Source organism: Eleginops maclovinus, chromosome 6 (genome assembly GCF_036324505.1).
Source record: "Eleginops maclovinus isolate JMC-PN-2008 ecotype Puerto Natales chromosome 6, JC_Emac_rtc_rv5, whole genome shotgun sequence".
In the NCBI taxonomy this organism is placed as follows: Eukaryota; Metazoa; Chordata; class Actinopteri; order Perciformes; family Eleginopidae; genus Eleginops; species Eleginops maclovinus.
The window spans coordinates 10,085,850-10,098,809 of record NC_086354.1 but is presented as its reverse complement, the minus strand read 5'-3'; the positions used below and the strand labels follow the sequence as shown (position 1 = coordinate 10,098,809).

Sequence of the window (12,960 nt, the reverse complement as noted above, 5' to 3'; positions counted from 1 at the left end):
AAGAGTGAATACAGTCCATTGATTCAAGCTGTTATAATGTATGTTTCCTATTATAGATTGTATTGGAATTTTTAACTGAGTAGTTTCTAGGCACTTCCATTTAGATTCATAATTTGGAGAGCACCAGTATACTAAGGGTTTCAATTGTGCAGCATAATAATAATCCTGTAAACATGGTAGAGCTCTTCCTCCCTTCTCTTTTTTCAGCTGCAGAGTCTTGAAATGAACCCTAGGTCGTCTACTGTTCCAAATGAACCTTGAGATCCAGGCATTCCACTCATCAAATTGTTTCTGGGGTACCTCTAAAGGCAAAGACTGGAAGAGATAAAGAAGCCGTGGCAACACATTCATTTTAATGATTTCTACTCTATTACTCATATCCAGTGGGAGGAGGGTCCATCTAGATATATCAGATGTGATCTCTTTATTAATGGGGCTGTAGTTGTTTTCAAAAAGTTTTGACATATCTTTAGTAAGGTTTATTCCTAAATATTTTATTTTGGGCGAGTCCCATTTAACAAGCCATCTTTTAAAGGGTCTCATTGTACAGTGCCTGGCAAGATGAACACACTGTCTGTAATAAAACAATTGTATTCAGAGTCTAAGAACATGGTGCTTAACTTTGCTTTCATTCAAAAGGTACTTTCAGACAATGTCAACAACAGCTGTAACAAACATGTGCCAGATGAAGGATTTGGTTTGGGATTCCCACTAAAAAATAAGGATGAACAGAATTGAAGAGAGGAAAAAAAGACAAAAGGAAAAAAAGGAAGACAAGGAAGACAGCCTGTGCCAAACACAGTAGAATAAATGAGGGAAATGCAATGACTAGGTAGAGGAAGAAGTGTTGCCAAAACTTGAGCTGAGGCAAAACTCATCTCTGGGAATAAAATAATCCCCCCTTCTTTTGTTGTTTTGACAAATCCAGGAAGTGTTTGTTCTACATCTACACCCTGAGACGGCATGCTTTATGGCGGCAATGAAGACGGAAATGGGCAGAGATTCAAAGCAGTGGGGTAGTGATAGTGTTGAGTGGAATGCATGCCAGGACTATTTGTATGTGATACCAAGTATCAAACGGATTCATTGTAGCTTGCAGAGATGCTTTTTAATTAACATAATGGAGGAAGAGAGACAATTAGACAATTTGTACTGCATCGCTTAACTAAAAGAGGAGCCATGCGATGCAGAACAGAGAAGGTCTAGAAACTGTTAGAAAATCTGTACTACGAGAGCGACATATGTAAACATTTATGATCAGGATTTATGGATTCATCCATAGCATACAGCTTCAAGTTGTAACAAGGATAAACAGTGCGGTCCTTTACAGCTATAGATAAACCCCTTGCAAAGGGAAACACAAGCAAAGGACGCTGAACACCTAGTTACATTCAAACTCAAGTGTACTGTTGCAAACAATTTTGATGTGCCTTTTGATGGGACAACACAATAATGTTTGGTAAGTGGTGCTGCCATACTTACATGCTCAAAGTGACAATACTATATTGTGTTAACGTGCAAATTAACACTCAAAAAGCAATTGAAATATTTCACTCTAAGGCCAATAATAATTGAAATAGACAATGTACAGTCGAAAACCATTGAAAATCCCCTTGTTCCCACTAGAGCAAAGCATCTATGGTAGGACTTGATGCACATGGGTGATAAAAATGGTTTCTGATAGCTAATGCTTAACGTTTAATGACACATCTCTCCCTCCTTTGACTGTCTTTCTCTCAGTGGGGAGTTAAAACTGCCTCATACCCACCCTTGGAGCAGGGAATTGAATCTCAATTACCAAGAAGCTCCATCTTATTTTTCATGTATGAGTGACCTCATTAGTAACTTACACCCTCTCCTCACCCTCTGGAACATGTATGTTGGCCGAGAACGCACATTGTAGTTCGCCAGTTTTACCACTGTGATATGCGTATTCATGATTTGCACTGGAGGAAACAATGGTGTTTGAGGTTCATGGTATGTCAGTTCAATGTACCAAACTCTCCTTATTGAACTATGCCAAGGTAAATGCAACTTTCCATTCTATGGCACCTTTAAAGTAATAGACCAATTAATCCTGCTGATTGAAAGTATCCATGCATTCATCATTTTTGAATTTATTTGATTTATTTCACTTTTTACTTACCTTATTTAAAATAGGAAATGTTATTTATCAAATGTTTTTCATTGCTTTACTGCAATAGCATGGACCTGAAGTTCACATTTGCTTCTGGTTAAGTAAGTCCAACATTTCAAAACACTTAACCCTTTGAACCTTTCTCAAATGTTTGTCACAGTAGAATTGAATGGCCTTGGACATAAGAGAGCGCTGAAGGACAGACTTTGTCGGTTATTGTTTTTCGTGTAACCTGTATTTGAAAATTATTTCATGGTATGTATAGTACGTTGAAATACGTCACATTTGACCACTCAGTATAAAGCTTAAAGGTCCAAAATGTCTTACAAATAGTATAATATGTTCTGTCTGTTAAAGCACTAACTGTAAAATTGTTCTTGACTTATTTACACATTAAGACTTTTTTTGTCCTCCTTCTGTCCCTGCAAAACACATGAACAATCTCTCTCGTACACATACTATCCTCGCAGTTGTTTTCCCCTCACCACAATACATTTATCAGTCCATCCCAGCAGACGACATTCAGAAAAACTTACCAGGCTCCCCCAGAAGCAAAAAAAAACACAACTCTTTGAAACTGAGTGCATGTGTGAAAAAATAAAACATGCAGAAATGGAACATAGATAGTAAGACAGAGAAGGGGGAAGCTCTGAAAGTCAAACAATATTTGCTATGTAGAGTACCTTAGTCTCCCTTTGCCGTGTGTGAGTTTGGCTAAGTGTAAGAATGTGTATCCTTCATTAAAATTAGATAAAACTTTGATGATGCCCTGGATACATGCCTGTGGGTCTAGAGTATACGCCTGTCTGCACTGCCTGTTCTTGTGTGAGACTAAAACGGAGGAGCCTTTCATGATATTTTTAATTCAAAGCATACAAGCTTCGGAAATTACTAAAGGCCTCATTTTTAATGACAAACAGCACAAAGTCAAGCTCCTGACAAAAACCGTAACGTCAGCGGTGCACGAAAAGCCTCGCAATTACTCGTCTTCCTCCTCACTTTTCAAAACTCTGTCATTGCATCTTTATAAAGATTTAATATGCGGCAAAAGAAAGCAACTCTGCAAAATCAGGTGCTGTCAAAATGGGGCTAAGTGAATGCACAGAAAGCTGTTTACCTCCGTAATGTCACTCACAAAGCAATTTCAGAATAAATGGCATCACATGCACAACCCCCCTGAATTCTGCAGGGAATTACAACTCACCCTCAAAATTTAAGAGAAGCTGCCAAAAACCTGTCTCCAATTACAGGCGGCTTACACCTTCCAAGTCATTAAGAAGTGAGCTGGAAATGTAGCAAAAAAAAAAAAGGAAAGACACTTCAGCCAATTTAGGAAGTGACACATGAATGTTCTGCATCATTGGCAGCATTACATCACACACCTGTGTCTCACTCGTTGTAATGAATAGATCCGATAAAGCAGGCGGGATTGGTGAAATATAAATTATAAAAGAGGGTGACTGTCCACCTGAGGAGGACTCTTCCGGCTAAAACTTATTCACACAGCAATATAATACGTTTAATAATGCAGTAGTTTCAAAAAGTAAGCTGAAACAGACTCCAATTCACAATTTAGGTCATAAGTTTTGTGTTTTTTAAAGGAAGTTGATGTAAGATTTCAAGACAGCTCAATGAAGCAATGATTCGCACCACTGTGAAGTTATCCTATTAATTTCACACAGGGGGAAAAAGCCTCCACAGTTTTCTGCATAAAAAACTGTTTCCTATGTATAGCTTGCCTTTCATAAAAAAAATACTAAAACTTGTTATTCAGCCTTATCCTTTTTCTACTAGTAAAAACATGACAACTATCTCTACTACTTTCCCTTCTGATCCTGCTAAGGCAACTGCTATCAGTGTAAAGCGGGGACAACAGAATTAAGTGATATTGTGTGTTTTGCCATGCAAGAATATTCAACAGAGGATCTTAGATTGTTCTAAAAGTGCTACTTTGTCATTTTGTTATGTGCTAAAAATCAAAACCTGAAAGTTATTATAGAGTATACACACTGTACAAACTGTGTTACTGAGAATAAACTGCATTCAAAATTACTTGAAATGAATGGCAGTGTGTTGGGTTTTCACAAGGTTGACCTGGATTTTTGTAATTTTATGGTTTAGTAATTGGGAAGTATTGGACTGTACCAGACTTAGTTATCAGAACATTTGATCTGAACAGCCAGGACGTATTCATACTTCTTTACTCTTGTTTGATTACTGCTGATATTCCGAACCACCGGTAACCATCAGAATGCACAACCAAGGGTTAACCATGCAACCCATTAAACTAACCTCCACTGAACATTAACCATATTTGCACTGTATGTACACAAGATTCTACCTGCACAAAAAGACCCCCATCACCCCAGCAACAAACTGTTCTGTCTACTGACGTCTGGCAGGCGGCACCGCAGCGGTAGAATTACAACCGCCAGACTCAGGGACAGTTTCATTCCATAGGCAATAAGACTGCTAAACGCCTGCCCTCTGTAAAGTTATATTTAACTATACAATGTTTAATCTTTAATCGGACATTCTGTTATTGTATATCTAACTCTGTTTACATACAAATGCATATTTAAGCTTATTGTGTTTATTTATTTTTGAATAGTATAGTATAGTATACAGTGTATATACTTCCTCTGCAGTACTTATAGATTGGTCTAACATAAAAGCTGCACTATTTTATTCTAATTTAAACTACTCTGTTTCATTTTGCACCATTTTTTGTATTTTATATCCTTATGTTATTATTGTCTCATGTCCTTTCATAATATGCTGCATTGTTTGAGGAGCTTGGGACCTACGATTTTCAATGCCATAACTAAACTGTAGCTGCTGTGCATCTGACAATAAAAAACCTTGAACATGTACTGTATTTATATGTAGAATCACGTGCTCTATTTCAGAGTTTAACTCATGTCATTTTTCTTATTTTTATTTCTTCTATTTTCTTTTGTCATATGTTTTATTATTGCATGTTCATTATCCCATGTGAAATATCAGTGTTTCTGTCTTAATCTGTTGCTGCTACGACGATTTACCTACGGGTATTAATTTAGGTCCGTCTTATATCTTAAAAAGCAGCACACCCTATACCTACTTTCACTATGAAGAATTTTTTTTCTCCAGAATATCATCAGAATTATTTTGAAGAGCAACAGAACATATCCTTTAAGCTTGAACACTGCTTTCTTACTCCCACTAGACCACCCCTTCAGTAACGACCACTGACACAGCTCTGTCAGATTGTTTACAGCTTTTCTCTTTTTTTCCTACTCCCTTACTGTACATACACTTTTCACGCTGAAATATTCTGAGCTTTCAGCTTTCTTTATCCATAATACAACCGACAGACATTCAAAATTCATACTGTAGTAACAACCAAACTTCTTGTTTTCATTTCTATGCAGTTCAGTACAGCTTGCATTACAGAAAGCATATTTTGTTTCTACTGACATGTAAAGCAGTGAAAGTGATAAAGTGTCCCTAGACTTTGGTTCACAACTGTTTAAACTTTCATCTAGCAAGGCTTCATATGCAGCAGACACAGCTGTAGACAGTATTAAAACATTTCAAACACAATTCTGTAAACTAAGAGTTTAGAACAAGTATTAGTATTTATTATTACTATTCCTACTTTAACCATACTTGGATAACTATAATTGTCTACATGCCTTTACAAATTCATACTCAAACACTACTGAGAGTGAGAGCTATCTTTATTTCAGGGTAGACAGAGATTTTTTCTGTGAAACTTCATGGATTTTTTTGTTTTTGGGATAGTCTGGAGGACTCTTCCTAGAATTTGATTGATTTGATTAAAGGTTTATGCCAGTCTTTGCCATTGTTGTTTTCACCCAAGAAAACTCACACACCACATACATACATACACCTTATTATAGGCAGTGTCCACCTCATTGCCATCCCTACTAGTTTCAGAGTATACCAGCCCATACCTGAATCCATGAAATCTTGGTTTAAGCCCCGCCAGGCCTCTTTGCTCTTCTCCAGGTTCTCCTCCATGACCTTGATGTCAGCGAAGGGACAGTTGCACTCTGGGAAGCGGGGAGAGCAGCGGCACCAGCAGTCGTTGTTGCGGCAGAGCAACTCGCCCTCTGAATTGCACGCCACATAGCTGAGGGCTGCCTCCACAAAACGCCCACGCAGGAACTCTGGCAGGACATCTTGCAAGCCTGATAAAGAAAGAAGAAACACATGGTAAGGTATTACTTCATTTTCAGAATAAATGTTCTACAATGCTTCCATAAGTTGTTTTTGTAATTTGGAAATGAATGTGAAACATATGGATAGTGTTTGTACATAAAATAAATGGATTTTTACTGAATCAAAACATATTTGAAAGAAAAATATTTGCATTTTATTGTACTAAGCTACATAAATGATTGGAAACACAAATATATCTTATATTTCTTTAAAAGCAACACTTACTGTAGCCTTAATTGCTTCTTGATGGAAATCTTGTTTTATTGCTATTGACCATATAAATTGATTGTGAAATATGGCATGTACTAGTCTGTGGCACTATAATGACAGCTCTAATTTCAGTTTCAATATTACACCAGAAATCAAGCTATTAAAATGTTCATTTGCCCAGAGATACTGACACTAATAATATGTCTTATTGACATGTGCAAAGACAACGGCTTATAATTTGGCTGTGTTTATTGTCGGGTGTGCTCACTTATCCAAATTTCAAAAGGGTCTCTGTTCCCTGACTGATTGGCAAAGAGACTTCAACTCTGAATGTGTGGTGGTATTATCACAGGAACAAGAAAATAAGTTGTTTTCTCGGCTCGTATCATTTTCAGTGGCAGCTTTAGCAGCAGGTGCTGTGGGTGTTTATGCAATAGGTTTAGAATCCTGCCCAGGGGTATATTTGAGTAGTTTCGAAGCTTTCAGCAGAAACTGTCACCTAGTCTGCAGTCATCATAAACAACATGCTGTTTCTACTCACTGTGTTCAGCTTGTTTTCTATCTGCTGAATTTCTTTATTTCCTCGTCGGAAGCTTGGAAGAGCTAAAATCCTCATCAGATAATGTTTTCTTAGTTTTATTATATGCATTGGTGGCATCTTTGTCCATCTTCTTTTGTATCAGTGCAAAAGTATTGTAATAATTAAGGAGATTATGGCTTTAAAGCCTTTTATTTAGGGTTAGGCAATTTACTTCATTAATCTGAGGTAAATTGCAAGAGAGAAATACTGAACACTGTCTTTTCTGCTCTGCCTGTAAGGCACTTCAGTTTTTCCCAATGAAGTACTGTTTAAAACGTAGTATTCCTCACATTAAAAATTAACATTGATTTTGCTAATGCATAGCTTAAGATGTGTAATTCCCAAGCTATCCCAACACTATTTTTCTTCTCAGCAGGGTTGAATCACACTTTAAATGTTGTTGCTCGAATAATATATAAAAAATACAGAAACATGCTAATCATGTTGTCAACGTTTCCTGACTACACAGTCGATTAAACCAAATCAAAAGCTGTTGTTTGATCGTAAAAGAACATCGTCATGTATTTGAAACCAGCAGACGGCCTTCAGAATTAATCTGATGGTGCATGTGTGCCTCTCTGTCTAATAGTTCTCAATTTGTTGTGTCAAAACCTTCCTCTCTCCTCACTTCACAATCTTAGTCTGGAAGAATTTCAACAGCCAAGTCAATCCTGCTGGTATGAATATGCATGGCTCTTCCTTGGTATTTATCCTTTAAATGGTTCGGAAAGAGATGTAATTAGTCATTTTTTCTCAACTCCATGCCTTGGCAGGTGCTTTGAGGTTTTTCAAAGGTTCAAAGGTTTTATTTGTCATATGCACAGCAGATACAGCGTATATGTTGGCAATGAAAATCTTATATCCCAGGCTCCTCCAACAACTCAACATACACAGTGCAAATAAGATAAATAAAATAGTGCAAAAATTAGAGAATAAAATATATACAATATATACAATAACAACAATAAAGATGTAAAATATATACAATAACAACAATAAAGATGTAAACTATATACAATAACAACAATAGAGATGTAAAGATGTCAAATATATACATATGTAGAATAAATTGAAATTATTTAAATATACTGTATAGTAATTTAAATACTTTAAACTGTTGTATGAGGAGGTATAGACAGATGCATATATTACGTATAAACAGATATTTATGGCAGATATGTATAATATATAGATATATATATATATATATATATATATGTATGTGTGTACTATAAACAGATGTGAGTAGACATTCACAGAGGTCAGGAGTTCAGCAGTCTTATAGCCTGTGGTAAAACTGTCCCTGAGTCTGGTGGTCTTGGTTCGGATGCTGCGGTACCGTCTGCCAGACGGCAGCAGACAGAACAGATTGTTGCTGGGTTGATGGGGGTCCTTTAATATCCTACCGGCCTTCTTCCTACACCGCTGGGTGTAGAGGTCCTCCATGGATGGCAGCTCCGTCCTGGTGATGTGCTGAGCAGTTTTCACCACCCTCTGTAGAGTGTTACGGTTGAGGGCGGTGCAACTGCCATACCAGGCGGTGATGCAGCCAGTCAGGATACTCTCAATGGTGCACCTGTAGAAGTTGCAGAGTATCTTGGAGTCCATGTTGAACTTCCGCAGCCTGCGGAGGAAGAAGAGCCGCTGCCGAGCCGTCTTGGATATGACCCTGGTGTGATGTGTCCATGTCAGGTCCTCACTGATGTTAACCCCGAGGAACCTGAAGCTGCTGACTCTCTCCACAGGAGTCCCGTCGATGGTGATGGGTGTGTGTGCTTCTCTCTGCCTCTTCCTGTAATCCACAATCAGCTCCTTTGTTTTGCTGACGTGGAGATGGAGGTTGTTGTCCTGGCAACAAGATGTCTCTGACCTCCTCTCTGTATGATGTCTCGTCGCCTTCTGTGATCAGGCCGATGACGGTCGTGTCGTCAGCAAACTTGATGATGGTGTTGGAGCTGTACAAGTGTGTGTATGTGTGTGTGTGTGTGTGAGTGTGTGAGTGTGTGAGTGTGTGAGTGTGTGTGTGTGTGTGTGTGTGTGTGTGTGTGAAGTTATACATTTGGCAGGGCTTTCTTCAGTTTGGGAAACAACTAAATAGCATTCTTCCCTTTACCAACTCTCTTCGATGTAACCGTTTGTTGATTTGTCTCTATACTTTTTTTCTTCTTCTTGTTGTTACAATCATTCACATTTGGACAGTAAAAGCAGTAATTTTAAACCCCGACTGCTCTGAGTTTGTAAAGACGTATCTCTTTTTTTGCTGCAGGCAGGGGCAGCAGTTGTTGTAAGAATGGAGAAACAGCTGGTTATACATTTAAAACAAATTGCAATGGATAAATCACCGCATGTGATTTGTTTTCATTATGCAAACAATGCAACGTGTATAAATCAACTATCTTACAGCATCAAAAACTACCTTTCAGTGTCAGAACTGCTTGCATTTTCTATATGATTCAGAAAGTTTAATATCTATGGCATGACAATCACAGTATCATGTAAAGTTGAGCCAATGCTCGTAAACATCAATCCTGAACATCAGCAGATATGTTGCACATAGAAGGGCATGGTGATTGGGAAAGTATTCTGCTTAACTGAATAAATGTTATTTCCTTTGTATTTCAGTATGATTTATGGCCTATCTTAACTTGAATAATAATTCATCTTACATTGGTGTCACTTTATTAATTATGTACTGCTCTGTGGAGGGAGTATTAAGACAACCCTATAATCACTCATTGAATCCATCACTCATCAATCCGCCATACTGTAATGGTTCCAAGCACAGAGATGTGGATTCGCAAGAGGTACTCAGACGTAAAGTCCTTGAAAGCAATCAATCGTTAACTTTGCGCTCAAAGCGCAGTTCTGTGACAGGTAATCTGTCAAAGAGGGCAAAGTAAGCAGTCAAGGGCCAGGCAGGTGAAACCGAGAATAGGCTGTGGTCAGGATCAGATGGGCAAAGAAAAGGGAACTAAGCTGGTATGCAAGGGTTGCATAGTACATTAGGGTAGGTTCAGGGTTAGGGTTACAAGAAGATAACACCAGTCATGAGTGACCGTAGCTATCCTGAAATTAGCAAATCTTTTGCATTTGGATAAATATTTGACAATTACTTTTGTTGCCTATACAGTACATAGACGTTTAAGGTCTATTGCCTAAACCTCAATGAGTTGTTTGTTTGTGTTTCATCACAATGTGTTACAACATACTAATTGCATTTTGGCCCATCCAACACATTAGAATGGTAGCAAAATGATCTGATGAAGACCATTTAATCTACTATTTACAATTGAAATGACTCAGGGAAAGAGTGCTGGCAAAGATGTAGGGGAAATGATCAGGGAATGGGGAATAGGTATGCTGGTAGGTAAGGGGATCAGGAGATAATATAGAGACTTTTGTCACACTCGGGCTGAATTACTGTGCTCAGTTTGATCTCTGGTGATATAAAGGTGTAAAAAATTATAGATGATAAGCCATGTCTGAACTTAATTTAAGTTTTTGGCAAACAATCGATATTTTTTCGAGTCAGGCATCTTTTTTTTCGTCCTTACCATGAATTTTAGGAACTGTCTGTGTATTTTCTGATGGGGGCTTTCGGGTCATTACCCATAAGGCTCTCTTCCATCCAGCCACAGATTTTGATCACACCAGTAGACCAAAAATAACAGACCCACAGGACCAACAATAACAGACACAAAGTATCCTCTCTTTCTATTTCAAAATCTGCAGCAGAGCCCACACTTACCATTTTGGGCAATTTGAAGCTCTTAAGCCTTGCTCATAATCACCACCAAGTCCATATCAGTGTATGTCCGAGTTTGTGTATCTGCTTTGCTTCAGTTGAATGCACTCTCTGCAGTAGAGGAGATGGTTTTCCAACTCTTTGTAAACCACTGCTCTCAGAACCTCAGGCTTTGGTAACTATGCTTCAACACACGGTACAGTAAAGGGGCTGGCACAGATGAAGCTGCATCACACACTCGCTTTGTGTGTCTTTATACATATCTCTTTGCTTTCCTCCGTCTTATTTTTTTTATCTGGCTTTAAATTGAATAATCTGCAGAATTATCTAAGGGAATTAAATAAGAATTTTCTTCAGAAAGGTTGCCAGGCTCTCTTGCAATAGTGGTATGTTCTTTCAAGATATTCAGCTACATGAGGGACATATGTACAATGCAGGCTAGTAAGGTTTGGAATAGATAATGCCTTCATACATTTGAGTCAAGTAGGCAAATAGGTTATAGGGTAAAATGCCCCCATAGCCCAACATAATTCTTTAAATGATAAAGTTACATCTCTCTCCATTTCGTCTCTGCAAGTATACATTTCTTTAAACAACCTCTACATTTGAGACCACACCTTAGTGCTTTGATGTGAGAAAATGCACCGATAAGGAATTTGGATAGCGAATGATGTGAAAATTTGTGGTGTGAAAATGTGTTTCTCTGACTACCTAGAGTTTGGCCTCAGAGAGAAGCATTTGACAGACCTCTCACCCTGCAGGAGCTCTCAAGAGTTGTACAGCATCTATCCCCAGGCCCTGCTATCGCTATTGATGGAATTCCAAAAGAGTTCTGAAGGTGTGTTTGTGGTGCTGTAGGGGATGGTCTGTTAGAGGTGTTCCTGGAGTCCCTCTGAAAAGGCCACCAAGCAGCTGTCAGGTGGTGTGCTTTCTCTCTTAAAAGTGCGGCCTGAACATTCTTTAAGGACATTTCAAATCCTTCCTATATACTAAGACACAGCCTTGACTGTGTAATATATTAGAGGCAAGTCACTATTGACTTCCAGACACATCTTTTGATGAACTATCCCTTCAATGGGACTGTCAACAGACGGGCACATAATTCAAGGGGAATTTTGCTTATTGGAATAAAAATGACTATGTACAAACTGTATGTTTACATAATGTAGCAACCCTACAGCGCTGACGAGGGAGAGACTCAAAAGGGGGGGGGATTTATGGGGGGAGGATGTTGCCCTAGTTAACTGGACAGGGTGGGTAGAAAGACGGGGTGGGAATTAAGAGAGTAGAAGAAGAGTGTGGAGCTGCGGAGATGGAGGAGAGCGAAGAAGAAGAGAGAAAGACAATTGGGGAGAAGAACGTCCGCCTCCTAGATAGTCTAGCCTGTTTTTGTTGCTTTGGGCAGTCTTCCAACCCCGGGGTTAAGTCTGTGGTGAGGGTAATAAAACCCGGTTCTCTGGTTCAACTGGATCCTCCGTGTCCTCCTTATTCAAAAAGCTAGCCAGCCGTGCAGCGGAGCCGCGAATGCTACACTACTTTCTAATAGGTTTTGAGGCTGGAGAAGGTTGAGTTTAGTGGGAAAGGCTTTTGCATTCAGGCGATTCTGTTATGGCCAATATTGTGAGTTGTCCTTACGCAGGATTCTTATTCTTATTCTTCATTAGAATCCCCATTAGCACTAGCATAAGCGTTGGCTATTCTTCCTGGGGTCCTCACACACACACACAGAACAAACATTAAACAAAACTAAAAGCAAAATAGAACAACTCATTTCATCATATGAACAATGGTATATGAAGTGAAAAAAATGGTCATCACATTTTAGCCATCATCACAAGGCCAAACCACAGGCACAGTTACATTTTACTCTGTAATGCTCATATAATGTTTTAGCAACCTTTTAAAATGTACTTGAGAATTTTCCTGAATTATGTGGACTGGTAAAGAGTTCCAGCTGACCATGGCTCTGTACATGACTGTTTTCTGTCTGATATTTGATTTAGATGTGGGTAATACGAACCTTCTTTCTATTGCATGTCTTGTTTGATAGTTATGTTGAGT

General features: G+C 38.6%; 1 protein-coding gene across 1 annotated transcript in view; it reads right to left on the bottom strand.

Annotated features, from left to right (window-relative positions):
- Positions 1-12,960, bottom strand: part of brinp2 (bone morphogenetic protein/retinoic acid inducible neural-specific 2) — a 176,389-nt gene that overhangs the window by 27,247 nt on the left and 136,182 nt on the right. The window contains exon 7 of the mRNA XM_063885029.1: positions 6,097-6,333. Within this exon, the coding sequence (XP_063741099.1) occupies positions 6,097-6,333 (237 nt within the window). The remainder of the gene's footprint in view (positions 1-6,096; positions 6,334-12,960) is intronic.